Below are 20,497 nucleotides of genomic sequence, written 5' to 3'. Positions count from 1 at the left end.
TGTGGTTTGAGTTGATTTAATAAATAGCTATAAATATTACTACAATTAAAGGACACATGTATATGGCAACTGAATATTAACACAACATATTACTTCAGTAATTCCTAAGAAACTCCATAATTATACCAAACATAACAATATAATCACATCCATTTTTTATAATTTAAAAATATTAAATATCAAATTTGTTTCATTTAATGAATAATAATTTGAAACTACCATACATGATTTTAAGAGAGACCCCTTCGCAAACATCAGAAGTAATAGTTTGTATAATGTTCATTAGGTCAGCCCAGCTCCTAAATAAAATAAATTTCCCCCCCAAAACTTAAGAATTGTTGTTACTCAAATAATAAAGGTATTGCCTTCTAAATGATTATAAACTGAAAGATAAAGCAGATTTTGGAAAATATTTTTTAAACACTGCATTTTAAATACATAAAAGAACAGTTTTGGAAGAAAAGCCCATTTCTCCACCTATACACATTTAGAAAAGGGAGAAAGCTCGATAATTACAATATTTCATTTTTGACCAATACAACTTTTAGTCAAATAAGATTAAAGTTGAGCACTAATAAGTGAGAATAGTATGGCATTACAAGATCTTAAACTATAATGTAGTTTGGAAACAATATCTACCGAGATTCAAGATATAGTGAAACCTGGCTAAACTGAATCCTGCATAAACCAATAACATGTCTAAACCAAACATGTTCTTAAAAGTAGTCACATCAAACAGGAGATGTAAACCTAATCAAACTGAATGTCTGACTTAACAAAACAAAAACTTTGGTCCTGATGAAGTTCGGTTTTGACAGGTTTCACTGTAATTTTAACATTGCAAATCACCTAAACTATTCTCTGCACTAATGAGTTCATGAACACAATGACAACAAGTTGAACACGAGAGACAGACAGACAAAAGTTGACAAGAATAACACTATGATCCACACATAAGACAGTCATCTTTGTTCTGCAGTGAGCAGGCCATAGCTGCCATGTTGTTGTCTTGTTTATCTCCTTCGGTCTTTGACTCTGATTTCTCGGCAGATTTAGTTGTGGAAGACTGCTGCAGCTTTTTCTTATCGACTGTGAATTGAATTGCTTGGGCTGCTGCCTTGGTTCTAAGATAATACATTCCTGTTTTACAACCCTGTAAAATATGAAAATATATATGCATCAATATAACACTATGTCCTACTCCATGATCAGTGAACCATGAAATCTGAATCAACATAATTTGGTGCATATTTACAAACTAAAAATGAACATTTTTTTTTTTTTTAATTGTTTTACTTTCGTAATTTTTGCCTTTTATAACTTGCTATGCATATGAATTTTGCTCATTGTTGAAGGCTGTCTGCAACCTATAGTAACATCTACATCCTTTTGTCTCATTGACAATTATCTTATCTCATTTTCATAAGTGTATTAAGTTTCAAGTTGGAGTTACAACGCATACAACACATTTATACCTTAATTTGAAACTATAAGAAAATGATTTCTCTGTTATATGGAAAATTTATCTCCAGTAAAATAATCTTGATACATTCATCAGATTTTTTTCAAAAATGGAATAATTGCTTTCCAGCATAATTCATTTTTTTTTTTAAACATCACAGATGAAAGGAGACTTGTCCATAAATTTTCATGGTTTCATATCCTTACCAATTTCCAAGCATAAAAGTGCATGCTGGTCAATTTTCCGTAGTTTGGTTCAGCAATATGAATGTTGAGAGATTGGCTCTGGTCAATAAAAGCACCTCTGTCGGCAGACATTTTGATGATAGTCTTCTGTGATATTTCCCATACAGTCTTATACAGATTCTTCAGTTTTTCTGGGATTTCATCAACATTCTATAATTTCAAATATTTTAAATTAGAGAATTAAATTTATGCTATAAAAGGAAGAAGCTTTAATTACAACATTTAATTCACCAAAAATTTTAAACCTTACATTAGGCCATAGTTATCTTATTTTTAGTTTTACGAATCCGCCGACCCTAACTTTTGCCGAATTGGGAAGAAAAAAAAAATTGGAAAACAATTTTTTATTTTTTTTCCGCCCACCGCGGTGCTTTGCTGTAAAAAAACATTAATTTTGTTATTAGTTGTATTTTTCGATCCGACTCTGTACAGCGCTTAGAGATCGATGTTAGAAAGGACTTGAATGTTTTTGTCCACCATGGCGCGGTGGTTCTGTAGAGTTGTTTTTTATTTTGATCTTGTGGTAATCAAGAACAAAATTGTAAAAGGGGAGTCTAATGTATCTATTGGCCAAATAATATCAAATGAACTTGAAGGATTAAGTGAGAAGCCAATCAAGAGTGCTTACGGCAGTGGATCGTATTTGCTTGGACAGGGCCATGGTGCGATTAGGTCCTCCACAGAACTTGACACACATGTGCCGGTCGGGGTTTCTCATGTGGGAAGAGACGTGTAGTATACAGTGCTGCAAAGTTTGCCATACAACAGGAAAGAGCAGTGATCAGAGTCCAAGAGGAACTGCTTTATGTGTATGGGAGTGTCCTGTTTCCAGGGGGTGTGCATCAAGACAAAAGTCATAGTCAGGGAATCCTTGTCCTGTGAAAGTCAGATGGAGGTGACTTATTATGCAGGTATGTAGTTTTAAATTGGAATTTCATCAAGATGAAAAGCAATTCTTAAATATGAAAGAATGCAACATTTGTGTGTTGGTGAAATGCATGAAAACAATATTTATAGCTGTGATTTTGTAGTAGTTTCTATCTGAGATTTTTTTCTTATATGTGAAAAAAAAACATATTAGTAACCAATAGCAAACAGTCCACTCTGACTGAATCTTTGTTACTTAGGATAGTCTGTCCAACTTTGCCCCAGGATATCATTTGAATTGTCTCCTAGAGGAGGGAATCAAAACCCTCATACACAAACAATTTATATTAAAAATGTACAAGGCAGAAAAAGTGGTATGATATGATTGAGTCACTGGCATGAATGCAACAATTTCTGAGATTTTTTTCATCTTTTATTTTAAATAGGTATCACACAGGTTTTCAATGATGTTTGCTTTTTTTCCGGGGACTTTGAAGACATTGAAAACACTCCTGAAATAGTTGAGCTCAATGAAATTAAATGTTCAATGGACAACAAATATTCTATAGGCTTGTATGCAGACTTTGGCAAAACCACGAAATTTGATATCCATGAACAGGAATAGAAATGGGTGTTTATTGCCCCCTGTTGTTTTGTCTGTAGGTTGACAACTTATTCATTCGATTGGTAAACTCTGAAAAAGCCTTATCCTATTCCAGAACTGGATCAGGTATTAAATTTCTGGTTAGTAATAAATTTTGTTTCAGTTGGATATATTGTTATTTGTTTAACACAATTTTGTAACATATTCAGCATTTAGCTAGCAGCTAAAGAAAAAGAATAGTGCTGACAAGAACAAAAGCAGGTGAGAATGTAATTTGACTTTTTATCAGTGATTTTTTTTTTTTTTTTTTAGATAAGCGAGATACAGTAAAAATACTTTTTTGGGGTATACATACTGTAAATTCGGAAATTATTGCAAAGTTATTAAAACTCACAATTTGAATTTTTTTTTATGAATGAAACAGAATTTTTCTGAATATCGCATTTAAATCTAAAATGACAAAATTGAAACATTAAATGCACGCAATAGTCTGAATTTATAGAACACAACTTATGTCCCCTGCACATTTTTCTGACATCATAACTTTGATAGCATTTAAAAAAAAAATATTTACAGCTTTTTTCAAGTTTGGGTTATTGTATACCATAACAAATTGTGTGTAAATAAAGTTTCAACAGTTAACACAAGTATTCAGATGAGGGTCTTTTTTTTATTATTAATTCTCTATACATTAATCAACAAATATGAAATCCATTCTATAGACAATGACATGTTTAATCACAAGAATATGTCCTGCTTTGTACCCCTCTATTTAACAAGTGGCCAAATAATTAAGCTGGGAATAAGATATTATTTTTTACAAGATATTTTGTTAAGGTAGGAGATAGAATGTTAAAGGTTATATTTTCTGAGAACAAGATGATATGTTTAGGGAACAAGTGACAATGTTTGCGATTTTCTTTATTTTGTAAAAGCGATAGCTTACAACGAAATAATTCAACTCAGACCAATACTATAAAATACGGTCTGCATGACGAAAAGTAACATCAATTTTATTTACCTCTTTATCGGTATTATTATTTTTTTTAACTATATATGGCTAAAAAAAGTGTGTGTTTTTACTGTCACATGCTGAAACTAAGAGCCTGTGTCTCTCACCTTGGTCTATGTGAATATTAAAGGAAGCAGATGGATTCATGACAAAATTGTGTTTTGGTGATGGTGATGTGTTTGTACATCTTACTTTACTGAACATTCTTGCTGCTTAAAATTATCTCTATCTATAATGAACTTGGCCCATTAGTTAGTGGAAAATGTTAGTAAAAATTTACAAATTTTATGAAAATTGTTAAAAATTGACTATAAAGAACAATAACTCCTAAGGGGGTCAATTGACCATTTCGGTCATGTTGACTTATTTGTAAATCTTACTTTGCTGAACATTATTGTTGTTTACAGTTTATCTCTATCAATAATAATATTCAAGATAATGACCAAAAACAGCAAAATTGCCTTAAAACTAACAATTCAGGGTTAGCAACCCAACAACGGGTTGTCCGATTCATCTAAAAATTTCAGAGCAGATAAATGTTGACCTGATAAACAATTTTACCCCATGTCAGATTTGCTCTAAATGCTTTGGGTTTTGAGTTATAAGCCAAAAACTGCATTTTACACCATGTTCTATTTTTAGCCATGGCGACCATCTTGGTTTGATGGCCGGGTCACCGGACACATTTTTCAAACTACTAACCCAAAAGATGACTGTGGCCAAGTTTGGATTAATTTGGCCCAGTAGTTTCAGAGAAGAAGATTTTTGTAAAATATTACTAAGATTTACGAAAAATGGTTAAAAATTGACTAAAATAAATGGTCAACTGACCATTTCAGTCATGTTAACTTATTTGTAAATCTTACTTTGCTGAACATTATTGCTGTTTATAGTTTATCTCTACCTATAATAATATTCAAGATAATAACCAAAAACAGCAAAATTTCCTTAAAATTACCATTTCAGGGGCAGCAACCCAACAACGGGTTATCCAATTCATCTGAAAATTTCAGGGCAGATAGATCTTCACCTGTTTAACAATTCTACCCCATGTCAGATTTGCTCTAAATGCTTTGGTTTTTGAGTTATAAGCCAAAAACTGCATTTTATCCCTATGTTCTATTTTTAGCCATGACGGCCATCTTGGATGGTTGGCCGGGTCACTGGACAAATTTTTTTTAACTAGATACCCCAATGATGATTGTGGCCAAGTTTGGTTTAGTTTGGCTCAGTAGTTTCAGAGGAGAAGATTTTTGTAAAAGTTAATGACAGACGACGACGGACACGCCAAGTGATGAGAAAAGCTCACTTGGCCTTTTAGGCCAGGTGAGCTAAAAAACCAGGGTAGGTAGGTAGGGATTTTTTTTATTATTATTTTTTTTTTTAACATTTAGTCTATGAGAGCAACATTGTGATTACCAGTGCTTAATCAAAGTTGGCCAAAAACAACTTCAGGGTTTGTGATAAAAATCAGGGTAAGTAGGGGTAGAGTAAACACACCTACTTTTTTTGTCCCAGTACATACCTGGATTGATCCACCATGAGCAATAATCTTATTCTTCATATCTTCATTCCACAATCCAAGTTCTGTCAGATCTTTCAACAGATGGTGATTTACAATCTAGAAAATATATAAACTTTTTTGTTGTTATTTATGTATTATTGTCATTTTGTTTATTTTCTTTGGTTACATCTTCTGACATCAGACTCGGACTTCTCTTGAACTGATTTTTAATGTGCGTATTGTTATGCGTTTACTTTTCTACATTGGCTAGAGGTATAGGGGGAGGGTTGAGATCTCATAAACATGTTTAACCCCGCCGCATTTTAGCACCTGTCCCAAGTCAGGAGCCTCTGGCCTTTGTTAGTCTTGTATTATTTTAATTTTAGTTTCTTGTGTACAATTTGGATATAAGTATGGCGTTCATTATCACTGAACTTGTATATATTTGTTTAGGGGCCAGCTGAAGGACCCCTCCGGGTGCGGGAATTTCTCGCTACATTGAAGACCTGTTGGTGACCTTCTGCTGTTGTTTTTTCTATGGTTGGGTTGTTGTTTTTTTTTGCATACATGTGATTCTTCCGGCGGGAGTCAAAATCTCCCGCTATTAAACCCCTCTTCCGTCCCTCCCGTTAAAATTTGAAATCTTCCGCCTTTTGAAAATGTCAACCTCTAAAAAATTTCGTAGACAGAGAAAAAGTCCGAGAAACTCGAAATTGATATCGGAAAAGTCTGATGTCAAAAGGTAAATAGCCTCGAGTTATCTATGAAGGTGTTAAGGATTAGACTGATTATTCGGTCATGTTGACTTATTTGTAAATCTTACTTTGCTGAACATTATTGTTGTTTACAGTTTATCTCTATCAATAATAATATTCAAGATAATGACCAAAAACAGCAAAATTGCCTTAAAACTAACAATTCAGGGTTAGCAACCCAACAACGGGTTGTCCGATTCATCTAAAAATTTCAGAGCAGATAAATGTTGACCTGATAAACAATTATCAGGATTATACAGCAATAAAAGAGTATTGGCAATTACCTGGTGATCAACTTGCAAGTTTAAGACACATGGTTTGATGATTAAAAGTGAAATACTGACAATGGATTAATTTTAAGTTGTATAAATAACGACTTTGATGTGATGCTGTTAAAAACATTGAACAGTTATATTACTTAACCTCAAGACAAATGTCTTAATGATCTCAAATATGATATGTATGCCTACTACACTTGTTGCAAAGCTGACTATGGTGACCCTAATGACTTGATCACACACATGGAGACAGCAAACCCACCTGAAAGCTCACAACTCTATCAATTCAACACCACTGTTCAGTAGTGGTACCAAAATTGACAATGTAGCTTAAGCAGAGATACTTTTTACCAACTATATATGATGGCTGATCACTTTATCTTGAACTTTATATATAATAAATAAATATTTATCTATCAAGTAAAAATGGCTATGGAGTTAAAGAATCGTTAACAAAAAAGGAAAATATGCAGTTTAAACACCAAAAAACCATTGCGTAAGTCGATAAAAATGTCGAAAAAAAATCTCCAGTTTTGAGGCCCAAACTCCAGCTGAAAATTTCCAATCTCCAGTTGTGGCTTGACAACTCTGTCACATGTCTGCTTTGACACATTTCCATTCCATTCCCATTTCCATTCTCAATTTTATTTATGTTAAATCAACAATTGTGTTTACCCTCACTTTTCATGTTTCAACTTGTATCTCATTTGAAAATATTAATTTAAGATAGAAAGGAATATTGACTTGAATGAGTGCATCAATATTTTTTATAGTTATAAAAATTTTGTTCATAGTTCAAAATCAGAACAAATCAAAGAGCAGATTGCTCTGAGGGATACGATTGCCATTGTTTCATTGACACATGTATGCATGTAGCTGGATAATATTATTTTCAAAACTAATTCAAATGACAAACAGACATGTAAAATAGTTACAAAATAGCCAAACCCGGATAAAAGTGTATGAACAATGTAATTAGGTCTATTGTGTTTTATTTTTGTACTATCAATACCAAGTTTACTTTCCACAGCAGTCACTCACTGACTGACTCAGAGTGAGAGATGTCAGAGAAGGTATTTTATTTCACTCATTGGTTATTATATTTTATTAAGTGTCTGTTAGCGATGCGCCGACGTATAGTCATCAATGTGCTGATGGATCGTCGTATGATGTAGATGTAGATTTCAATTCGTATCTTATCACCTTTTTTCCTACGTTAATTCTAGGAGGAACCCCATTCCTAACTCTTTAAATATTTAATTTCCTGTGGGTCAGTCATCGTGGCTCCTTTCCGTACACATTCATCGGTTAAAATTGCATTCGTCTTTAATATAATACGACGTTTATTGACAGAACGAGCTAATACTCGGCGTCTTGTTTATATTCAGAATTCACGGAATTTACTGCCGGAAGGGAGACAACTCGAAACGATAATATGGAAGTCTCCATTTCGCCTGAAGCGGTGTTCTACGATGTGGAATATAATTATTTATTTTAATCTAAATGATGCATATGATTTAAAATCTCAAATATCAGTTTCATAACGGTAACATTATAAGAAAAACTCCAATTCAGTTCTTATATGACAAAAATAGATTTATCGGTATTCAGAGAACTCTCGCATTTTATCAAAACTGGGAATTCCCTCTGACGTGTTTCTAAATTTATAACTACACTAAATATAAATACTGCTTAATTCTGATTTTCCGTGTTGTTAAAAACACGCATCGAAGTCAAGGGAATTATCAAACATGAAGATTATGAAAAGAACATTATAGGAAAGTTGATTAAGTTCAATCCCTTTGTTTGTTTTTACCTTTTAAAGCAAGACAATCATAAGAATCAGAGATGTTCCTTAATGTTTAGAATAAAACGTTTGACGTGAGGGAAATTGCTCTGAGCCACCGGTATAAGTCTACAGATTGCTTGAAAGCAATCGTATCCCAAAAATGTTTTGATACAGTAAGAGACCAAATTTAATGAATAAAGGTGAACCACAAATCTAAATTTCAATAAATTTTCTTTAGGCTACTGTACAGACTTGCAAAACCACAAAATAGAATATCCATGAAAAAATACAAAATTCTTCCAATCATAAATGGATCCAATGAAAATAGATTAATCCATTATTTAACTTTAATATAGTAATTGCATGTAATACTTTTTTCAACGTACCTGGAATTCTCCTGACAATACCCTCCTGCTGTAGATGTTACTGGTGTAAGCTTCTATAGACTCGTTGTTACCTAGGATCTGTGCAGTGGAAGCTGTAGGCATTGGAGCTAACAATAAACTGTTCCTTATTCCATGTCTAGAAAAATAAAATTAAAAGGATTCCATTTCACTCCTTCTTTGTTAACTAGATGTGAGGTTGACTCTTTTGAATTGTTTTACGTTGTCATTCGGGGCCTTTTATAGCTGACTGCAGTATGGGCTCTGCTCATTGTTGAAGGCCGTATGGTGACCTATAGCTGTTAATTTCTGTGTCATTTTGGTCTCTTGTAGAGTTGTTTCATTGGCAATCATACCACATCTTCTTTTTAAAATTCTCTTCAGCAATGTACATACAGAAACGCAAATGGGCCAAAGAAAACAATGTGTGTTTCTTCTTAATGAAATATAGGTTCAACAAAAGTTTTAATAGATCTTCACCGATTCTAGTTCTTAGTTCTTGTATTATAGATATTGTTTTACAGTGACACTTGTAGCCTTGTCAATGAATAAAATAATGATTAATAGTTTTTCTCTTGCTTTTTCATGCTTTCTTCACATTTGTCAATTAGGGTGAGAAAAATGTTCCTTAATTCTAGAAAATGTTTGTTCTCAGCAAATTATTGGCGAAATTTCAATAATGCAGTCAAATTTTTTTGGGTTCATCTAAATTTTCCTTGTGTGAATTCATAAATAAGCAACCATGTCCAATGACATAAAGAACATAACTTTCTGCAAATCTTTAAAAAGGAAGTATAACTTTGTTTAAATATCTTAAAATTATTTAAAGAAACAGATTCCACCACTATGCATATGACTCATGACAATGATATTTCTCCTCTCACCACAATTTTGAATATTCACAAAGCTCAGGAAGCCTCCGAGACCATATTAAAATTTAACGGTCTCAAGTGGAGAAAAAATTGGACATGCTTGATGCAGTGGTTAAATCTATATTTAACCAGTTCTGTTGTGTAGTTTGATAGAATACAACAAAAGAACTGATATGCTGTTGTAACATGCTTGATGCAGTGGTTGAATCTATATCTAACCCGTTCTGTTGTGTAGTTTGATAGAATACAAAGAATGAACTGATATGCTGTCAGAAGGAAATTTGAAGTGATAAAAATTTGATTTTGGCAGAAACTCTTAGGGCTGTTCCATTTAAACATACATGGTACACAGGGAAGGCTCTTTAAAAACATAGTGACCACCCATAGAAGCAATTTTGGAGTCCTGCATACATTTAAAGTCCATTTAACGCAATAATTCAAACCCATCCATAGTGGCAAATTTAAGTTGCCTTCCCTGGGTCTCATGTATGTTTTCATGGAACAGCCCTTAAAGGTAATTTCCTCCTCAACCAATGAATTACAAAACAAAACTTTACTTTGCAATCTTCTTTCTTAAGGTATCCCAGTCATTGATGCCGGTGTCTTTAACATTCCACATGTCATGTTGCATCATCTAAAATACAAAAAGGACTTCTATACAAGTTTCAATATAATACACAATACTCACAATCTCATTTTATTCTTTATAGAATAACTAATTGAAGAATTCAAATAGAGAAAAATATTCAACGAGTGACCAAACAAAACATTAATTAATTATCAGTGTTGTTCGGTCATGAGTTGAATATTTTTTGTTATTTAATTCTTTAATTAGTTATTCTTTTTATTACATTGGCAAATGGCTCTTTTTAAAAGAAATAAATGTAAAACTTATAAGGAACTATATCTTTTTTCTACGCATTCACAATTTGTTTTGATCCGCCTTCATCGACGTCTTGACAACTCCTATTGTTGTATGACGTCAGAGAGTGAAATAACCATGTTTATTTCACATGTAAAATTATCAGTTTTTATTTACCTGGGAAATCAATGTTACAGTAATTCATTGCAACCAATGTAATAAGTTATATATAATGTCTAAAATATAATAATAAACAGTCAGGACAAGCTTGGACTTTGGAGCTGTACATCAGATAATTTCTTAACAGTAAATTTCACTTCCAGATTTCAATCAATTAGGAACTTGTTAGTCTACTTCCAAAAAATGAAATATTCATATTAATTAAATTATTTCAAATCCTATTAAACAGAACTTACTTGCCCATATACAAGACATGTTCACATTGGAAGTTAATTTGTTGTTGGTAAACCCCAAAACACTTCAATTGTACACACCCCTTTACTGACAATTGAGCCAATTGTACATACCCCTTTACTGACAGGTGAGCCTTTGTATGTTTCATATGCCCCTAATTTCTCTGCTAGATCACAACTGGCATCCAATGCTGCATAGTAGATAGTGTCAAAGATTTCCCGGTTCAGTTTCTGGGCCTCTTCACTCTCAAATGGGAACCTCATCAAGATGAAAGCATCTGCTAGTCCCTGGACTCCAATACCAATAGGTCTGTGTCTAAAGTTAGACCTTTTGGCCTGAAATTTATAAATACAATATTTATTTACTGCTGAGAAAAATATCACAACTTGGAAATTGAAAACAAAGATGTCAACTGAAGAAACTAATGTGTGAAATTTGTTGATCATTTTTTTGAGAAGAAATTTTGAAAATTCTTGCATCAGTTTTTCTCAGAAAAAAAATATTAAAGGATAAGTAGGCCAGAATTTGAATGGAAGTTTTGCTCTACCTTTTTTTAATTACTTTCAATCTATTAGGAGATCCGAAAGTTTTGAAAATTCACCACAGAAAAAATGTTAATAAAAACTAAAGGATAGAAATTTTAAATGCATTAAAAAATTTCCCAAGGAGTGAAACACTTTTTTAACTATCTTATAGATGGGACAATATCCCTAATGTGCCTACTTATAAGGAACTCAAAAGTTTAGTGAAAACAAAAAAATCTCTGTGTTCTGATATTGGACATGTTTCTATGTTTTACAAATGACTGACAACAACCATTTGTGTTGAATTGGAAAGTAGAGGACCATAGAATAAATGTGTAAAAACAATGGAGTTATTAAATGTATTCAAAGTATTAAAATTTCAAAGAACTTGTTGTGTTAAAATGGGATTTTTTACCACGAGGAGCCGCATCGCGAAAGGATGTTCGGGGTATGCTGATTAAAGAAAAAAGTAATCTCACTTCGTACCCCGAAAATTTAACCACATATGTGAAAATGTCACAGCTTCACAACGAGCTATCAAACATATCCAGGTTTAGGATATGGACTGAGCTACAGGGGAAAACGTTACCATTACCGCCTATGTAAAAACAATTAAAGATATTGACCCAGATGTCTTACCTCAGGAACAGGGTAATAGTTGACTTCTATGATCTTATTAAGATTCCGTACAATGACTCTGGTCACCATCTTTAGTTTCTCAAAGTCAAATGTTTTATCTGGTTTAACATACATATTCAATGCTATGGATGCCAAATTACACACTGCAACCTGAAAAGAAATGACTCGAGTTATTAAATATTTGAGGAAAGTGAAATATCAAAAATACTTAAAGGAAAATTTCACAAGCTCAAACACATCATATGAATAGAACACAACTGTCATATAATGGACACTTCAAACTATCCTATTCATTGTTTTGAAAGCTGAGGATTAAGGGTTCTTCTTGTGACAGCTTATAAGAAAAAATTGATATTTCTTTTATTTTATCAGAAAACACTGAAAGTACACAAAATGATATAACTCTAAGATTTTTCTTTAAATCGAAATGTTAATACTTTTAAACGATGTAAACTACTGTAAATTCAGAAATTATTGAGAAAATTGCGACAAGATTATGATCACAATAATTTATTAAACAGGATTTTTCTCAATATCGCAAAAATTGGAATCATATTACAGTATAAAATGACAAAACGCAATAATAAATTCATACAATAATTTCTGAATTAACAGTATTCAAAACTTTTAGTCATCCCACGACTGTGAGGAAAACTAACCTCATCAGGTCTGCTGTATTACACTATTTCTGTTCTCTACAGTTACTACATTTAATGGTTACTAACCCCCCCCCCCCCTTTTTTTTCTCTCACCTTAACCACCGCACAAAATTTGAGTGTGAACAACCCATTAGGCTTTCCACATATTTCTTACTAACCTCATCAGGGCTGCTGTATTCCACAATTTCTGTACACAAGTTACTACATTTAATAGTTCCTAGATTTTGTTGATTTGACTTCCTATTACAGTGATCCTTGTATAACATGTATGGTGTACCAGTTTCTGTTTGAGATTCTATGATGGCATACCACAACTGTTGGGCTTTGATGGTTTTACGTCCACGTCCTTCCTTTTCATACCTGGAAACATTTTCAAAATATATATTAAACATGCCCTTTTGATTAATTGATTTTTTGTGTTTTAACGCCATATTTAAGCACCACTTTTGGGCTATTTCATGGTGGTCAGTTTTTATTGGTGGAGGAAGCTGGTGTGCAAAGAGAAAACCACTGACCTTCTATATGAAAACAGACAATCCTTTTAAATTAAGATTTGAGTCCAGTGGGGGTTCGAACTTACAACCTCAGTGTTGTCCTTTTGATGATAAAGGAGAGATGTAAACCCGCTAATAAATTCATGCTCACCTTTGGCGTGTCTTAATCAATTTAAATAAGTGTTACAAATTTATTTGATAACCAATGATCAATGAATATGAGGTCATGGTTAGATGAACACGGCCAGAGGGTCATGTACATCTTCAAATTAAAAAAGAGTTAGTATGTAATAACCAAAACTTGACATTAGAAAAAATTCCTGTGATATGTCCCAGTATCACACAGGTGTTTCATGAATGATTTCTTCATGTTAAAGAATAAAATACTTAACCATTAATAATTTACTTCTGAATTTGAATATTTAAATAGGCTATTAAGATAACACAAAATACTGATTTGGCAATAAGTGCTTGCCAATTCACCGTTTCAGAATCTAATGCATTCTGGGTAATATTTTCAAAAGTGAACACCAAAACGTCGTGATTGGTTAAAAACGTCCTAAACAATGGAAATTCAACCAATGACGTGACGTTATTTTCATTTTGGGGTACGAACAATGAAATTACCCATAGTCCTTTAGATTCTGAAACGGCCAATAGCCAATGCTGCTTAATTTGGGGCTGGGTCCTATAGCTTAAGCTGTAAGTGTCTTACTGCTTGTGTCAATCTTTCATATTGCAGCAGATTGGTTGCCTAGATTTATATTTATAAAAGTTGTACATATATCGATGTAAAGTTTGTTGTGTTTGTTAAGAAACACGTGTTTATGCTATTTATAGATAGGTCTGTTTGATTGGATATATAAAGTATGCAGGTAGAATTTCATGCATGGGTTATTTGATAGTAGTAAAAGTCATTTGAGTCATTGCAGTCAAGTGTTCTAGGGCCTTTTTTCCAATTAAAAAATAATCATAAAAAACATTTATTTCTACAGGTTGATAGTCTAAGATCGGTCTCAAACAGTGATGTGCTAGTCAGTGACAGACAATTCTCACAGATATAAAATGAATTGTGTATTTATTACCTGAATAAAAATGCACTCGACTTTTGCAAGTGGCTACTCCCAAGTGAGTTTTGTATTAAGTTGATAAATGTTTTATATTCAGAGCTCCAGATAAGAATTCACAAATTGGGTTTTTTACCCACCATTTTCTTATACAATTGGGTGATAAAGTTTTTTAATTGCATTATCAATTCATATTCACCCCTCATGTTAATATCAAATTGGATTTTTCACCACCAAGCTCCTTAATGTATTGGGTTTTTTCATCAACACAATATTGAATATTTAGGGAATATCAACCCCAGATTTTTTTCCATCTTAAATATGTTTCTTTCTTTGTTTTACTAAGCTGTTTTACTTGGTTTAGGGTTAGGGTTAGGGTTATTTGCTAGCTGTTTCATTTGGTTTATTCACTGAGGAGCAAATATTGTAGGTTTAATTTGTGTTCCGTTTCAAACCTTCTGCCAGTTTTGTATTTTCTCATATAAACTGATACAAAACGGATATGTGTATTCACAGGCACTCGTCTTTTACCTTTATATAATAAATTCTGAGACCAGTGCCTGTGTGTGAATTCATTAATTAACCGTAAAATGAAAAAAATAGTATATAAACTCTAATTATACTTGAATGTTTTTGTTTTATTCCAATTTTCATAAATCTGGGTTTAGTTGTCTTTTATTAGAACTTTTGGTTTCTGATGCTTTATCATGTCATGATTGATTTGGCCTTTCACTTTTTCCAACTGATTTCGTTTTTGAGGAAACCCCGTTTTTATCAGCAATGTTCTCGTTAAGATACGCACACACGCCCGTGTGTTCGATGGACGCTTCCTAAAAACACTGACTGAGTCTTGTTATCATCATAACTTTCCCTCAGCTTTTCAAAAGAAGCAGAAAACATGCTTCTATTCAATATTTTTACCGGACATTCACTTTCGTTTTAATTCAATGTATGTTATGATAAATCCCGAGCAATGCGAACAAAATTTGACTACATGACACACGCTAATTGGATAAACCCCGAGAAGATCGAAATGTTTTCAAAAGCACGTGTACCTATTGAGCAACGGAAAACTCTAACAGGGACCCATTTCAGTTACTTGATACAGGGATCTATTTTTAGAACGAAAGGATATTTCCAATTATAAATATTATAAAAATAGTTTACGCGACGACTGTAAACAGATAAGGGTAAATAACGCAAATGGTAGCCAATAAAAGGGTTGAGAACTCATGGTTTTGGCATATAATTGGGTTTTCCTTTGAATTAATTGGGTTATAGAACCCTGCAATGTGCAATTGCATTGGGTTTTTTATTATTTGTATTGCGTGATCACGCAAATACGCAGCTTATCTGGAGCTCTGTTATATGTTTGGTTGAGGTTATGAATTAGAACATAAGGGATATTTTGCTGCCCTTTTTTATATTTCTCCTGGAATTTTTTCTCTTAAAGTCATAAAAAAACCTCAAATTAAAAAAAAAATATGCATGTTTTTTATAACTAAATGGATAGTTTTCATTATACAACTTATGTACATATATTTTTTTCTGAGGAAAATTCTTTAATTTGTCCACATTTAGAAGAAGTTTACTTATTTTTAATTGCTTGCTTCCAGGAAGCAAATCGCCGACATATTTTTGTATGCATAGTGACCCGAGCGTAACCCTCGTCGTAAAAATCCGGTGATCGCAATACGCATGGATCTGTCATTGAAATAAACAAATATCTGATTATACATGTTAAACACGTGCTCAATACCCATGCTTTTTGTGATTTCTTTACTATAAGGTGACAATCGGTATAACTCTGCTTCAAAACACAGCATTTAATGAGCAGCCATATTTGTTAAATCATAACAAACAAGAGAGAAAAAAAATTGACGATTATATGATATATTTGGGAAAATAATGATAAAATCGTGCACAGAGGACTAAGTTTATGATATATACATGCATTGGTTCAAGAATTGGATAAACATTATTTTTCACCACTCACTCGTTTCATATGACTTTAACTAAATAAGCATATTTACCCTGTATATAACTTTTCAAATTCTTCTCCCCAGCAGTCGGCCAGTCCCTTACATTCATGAGGACACATCAGGGTCCAATCACCATTAGATTCTACCCGCTTCATAAACAAATCTGGTATCCACATGGCATAAAACAAGTCTCTTGCCCTTGACTCTTCCTTTCCTGTGTTCTTCTTGCAGTCCAAGAAATCAAAGATATCTGCATGCCATGGTTCCAGGTATATAGCAAAAGCACCTGGTCTCTGAATAAAACAAAATTATATATTTTATCAACATAGTGCTCTTAATTCAGAAATCATTTGCATGCATCAATTATTGTGATAGTTTGAAGGACAGTCCTTTTTTTGCAAGTTGTTCCAGTTGTCTTTCGTTCATTTCTTCAGTTGTGGGATTAAAATATCATACTACATAAGACACTCACATCCATTTCATTTATAGTAATTTTCTCCGATCCTTAATATGCATCAAATATTTGCCACTGAGGTTAAGTTAACAATCATTATATGCACACATATTTTAAAGTGGTTTTTATCGTGTCTGCTAGGTTTTTTTTTTTAAATTTACATAACTGCTAGAAATCTTTTACATCTTTTGCACTTAATATTTTTCTACTGTATGAAGCTATTTTCCAATAGGTACATACAAGTAAATACATATATTACAAATCTGAAAGATATTAGAACAAGTATTTCAGTATGCTTTGCAAGTATTAATCAATAATTTGGAAGATACTGTAAACAAAATTATTTTCGTTAGAAAAAAAATAATGCGAATACAAATCCTCGTGAATATGTAAAACTTGGATTGTTCCTTATTAAACTTTATCTGGTTAATCAGAAAATCGCGTAATTAAACAGCTGCGAAGTGGACTAAAAAGGGTAAAACGTGAAATAAAGTATCCGCGAAAAAAATAAGTTGGTTGACAATAAAACAAATCTTCATTTTCAAAGAAAACTTTCAAAACTATACTAGAAAACAAAGTTATGAAAAAGAATAAGAATAAGAATAAGAATTTTATTAGTATAAAATCCAAACAATAGGATTGTTACTAAAATATACAACAAAAACAAACAAACAGACAGTGGCATATTAAATACAAAACAATAGTCATTAAACACTACAAACATGTAGCATTGAAAGAAAAACAAAAACATAGATTATTAGTATTAATTATAATACTATTTTTGACAGCATGCCTCCTCTTTATGAGATAAAGTATAATCAATATTGTGGAAGATCAACTAAATCTTTCATTTTTATCAGGAATTTTTAAAACTATACAAAGAAATTGAGAGCACTTTGCCTTGTTACCTTATTGCCTCCTTGGTCAACATATCTGGCTGTGTTGTTGTAAACTCTCAACATCGGCAACAATCCATTTGAGATACCATTTGTCTACAATGTTATTAAAAACAAAGTTCAATATATTTAGATGTAAAATAAGTGTTAGTTCATTTGGTCAATATCTTCAAATATGTGTATTCTGATTATACAAGAAACTCCATTCTTGCAGGTTAATTTTTATCTTGAAAGTTGAAAAAACTAGATATCATTGAGATGGGAGCCATCTCTGTGGGCCCCGCTGTCAATAACGTGGGGTAAATAAGTTGTATGGATAATCTGATATGAAGCATTATTTGAAGTTATTACATAGTCTCATGTGTGATTTTGATCTAAGATTTTAAGTTAAAACTGATAAATATTCTCATCTTACTTTCATAGTATAATAGTGATATGACTGCATGATGTGAACTCATTGTTTACTACTCTAAGGTGACTTCTGGATATATGGATTGATGTTTGAACAATATGTTTAAAGGTGCTGCCCAATTGATATTTGTCACATATTTTTAGAATTATGCCTTCAATATATTATGACCCACCAAGTATAAAGTATGAAATATTAATGGTTCTCGAGAGATAGAGCGGACACAATTTGTTAAGAACAACGAACGGATGGACAGACTGACAGACTGATCTTAGACCTAGGATGCATACATTATGACACATTCTCTTGTGTTGGTTAATACATATGTTAAGTTGAAAATGTTTGTCAGGTATAAAGTATGAAATAATAACAGCTGTCCTCTCAAAATATAATGTGGATCAAATTTGTTAGCGATGGACAGACCAACAGACAGACAGACCTTTGACCTAGGAAGTGGTACATACATCATGACACACCCTCTGGTGTTGGTTAAAATGGATGTCAAGTATAATATTTGAAATCATAACGGTTCTCAAGATATAGAGCGGACACAATCTTCACCACAGGACACAGGGTTGTCAACTGAAACCAAAGTTTTTTTGACGTTGACCTTTGACCTAGGAAGTTGTACATACATCATGACACGCCCTCTGGTGGTGGTTAAAATGTATGACAAGTATATACTTTGAAATCATAACGATTATCTAGATATGGAGCGGACACGATCTTCACCACAGGACACAGGATTGTCAACTCGAAACCAAAGTTTTTGACCTTGACCTTTGACCTAGGAAGTTGTACATACATCATGACACACCCTCTGGTGGTTGTTAAAATGGATGTCAAGTATAAACTTTGAAATCATAATGGTTATCTAGATATGGAGCGGACACGATCTTCACCACAGGACACAGGGTTGTCAACTAAAACCAAAGTTTTTGACCTTGACCTTTGACCTAGGAAGTTGTACATACAACATGACACACCCTCTGGTGTTGGTTAATAATCATGTTAAGTATTAAGTATGAAATCATAATGGTTCTCTAGATATGGAGCGGACACGAAAGTGTTACGGACGGACAGACGGACGGACGGACAGACTGATCACTATAGGCCGACCCGCCGTCAGCGGGGCTCTAACTATCTTTCTTTAACCCTTTCAACGCTATACACGGCATATGCCGCGATGACGTACGCCGTTCGCCACTGCTATTCGCGGCATATGCCGCGATGAAAAAGGATTTTTCATAAGGACTCTTAAACCATTCGGTTTTCATTCGGGTTCTCTCTAATTTTTCCTCGTTTGAATCTAGGATATGCAAGGTCTCATTTGCGCTTGAAATCCCGACAATTTTTATAGTAAAATCATGCAGTAGAAGGAAAATAGAAGGAAAATAAAAACAAATATTTTGACAAATGCAAATGGCGGAAATCGGAAACGAAGCTGTAAATATGGAAAAATTTCAGCATTTCCTTGGCGAAACTTACAACGAGGATTAGTTAAAAGGTTTCTTGTTATCTCAATGTTTTTATTACATAAAATTCGTGTGGGAAATATGATTTGATCGATCATTACGAGACGTAGAAAAAGGGGGGAAAACGGAGGTTGACTGAAATTTTTTAGGACGGAGCTATTTATTTGTGCCACGATTACATAAAACGTTATGTATGGTACAAAACGCTACGGAATCGGGCAACTGGTGTCTTCTTTACAATATGGCAGATAAAACAACAAAATAAATGAAGACTAAAAGTAGTTTTTATTCAAAATTCAACACAAATGTAATAAATTACACCTTTTACCTGTTAATTACCTGAAAACGCAGGTAACCTGATAAAAATTTCAGTAAAATAATTGCCTAACATTACAGTTCATGCTCTCCTGAGCATTTTTCATGCAATAACTTTCTCTGTATCTCATATAATAAAAAAGATACAGCAGTCTGAAAAGGAAAATACTGTTCTAATGAATGTACTAAAAAAAATGCAGCAGCAGCAGCCATTTTTCTATTTTTTTGTGTAGCGTTGAAAGGGTTAATACAAGATATTTTTTTCTGTTTCTGATTTTACTAAAATCAACACATATTTCATGTGACTTCTAATGCAATTATAAACAATAAAATTTATGTGCAACATGTATTTTCTTAAACAAGTGTTAATACTGTTGAGGCTATTCCAGAAAAATAATGTAAGGGAGTTTGACATCACATTTTGTTTGTGTAAATAGAACTACCCAAACTTTTAATTTTCATTTGTAACAATTTTAGTGCTTCCAATCTTATCAAACCATGAAAAACATGTCGTTTCCAAGCCTTCTATACAATTC

General features: G+C 32.9%; 1 protein-coding gene across 1 annotated transcript in view; it reads right to left on the bottom strand.

The window, feature by feature from the left end:
- LOC139486422 (ribonucleoside-diphosphate reductase large subunit-like) overlaps positions 1 to 20,497 on the bottom strand; it is a 38,685-nt gene continuing 18,188 nt past the window's right edge. Inside the window, exons 10-19 of the mRNA XM_071271293.1 lie at positions 17,775 to 17,858; positions 16,464 to 16,705; positions 13,028 to 13,229; positions 12,211 to 12,360; positions 11,161 to 11,382; positions 10,329 to 10,405; positions 8,903 to 9,038; positions 5,716 to 5,811; positions 1,669 to 1,857; positions 1 to 1,153 (exon numbers count right to left, since the gene is read on the bottom strand). Coding sequence (XP_071127394.1) covers positions 941 to 1,153; positions 1,669 to 1,857; positions 5,716 to 5,811; positions 8,903 to 9,038; positions 10,329 to 10,405; positions 11,161 to 11,382; positions 12,211 to 12,360; positions 13,028 to 13,229; positions 16,464 to 16,705; positions 17,775 to 17,858 — 1,611 coding nt within the window. The 3' untranslated portion in view covers positions 1 to 940. The remainder of the gene's footprint in view (positions 1,154 to 1,668; positions 1,858 to 5,715; positions 5,812 to 8,902; positions 9,039 to 10,328; positions 10,406 to 11,160; positions 11,383 to 12,210; positions 12,361 to 13,027; positions 13,230 to 16,463; positions 16,706 to 17,774; positions 17,859 to 20,497) is intronic.

This window comes from Mytilus edulis, chromosome 8 (genome assembly GCF_963676685.1).
Source record: "Mytilus edulis chromosome 8, xbMytEdul2.2, whole genome shotgun sequence".
NCBI classification, from domain to species: domain Eukaryota; kingdom Metazoa; phylum Mollusca; class Bivalvia; order Mytilida; family Mytilidae; genus Mytilus; species Mytilus edulis.
Note: the sequence above shows the minus strand (reverse complement) of the source record. Positions and strands in the feature narration are given on the sequence as shown.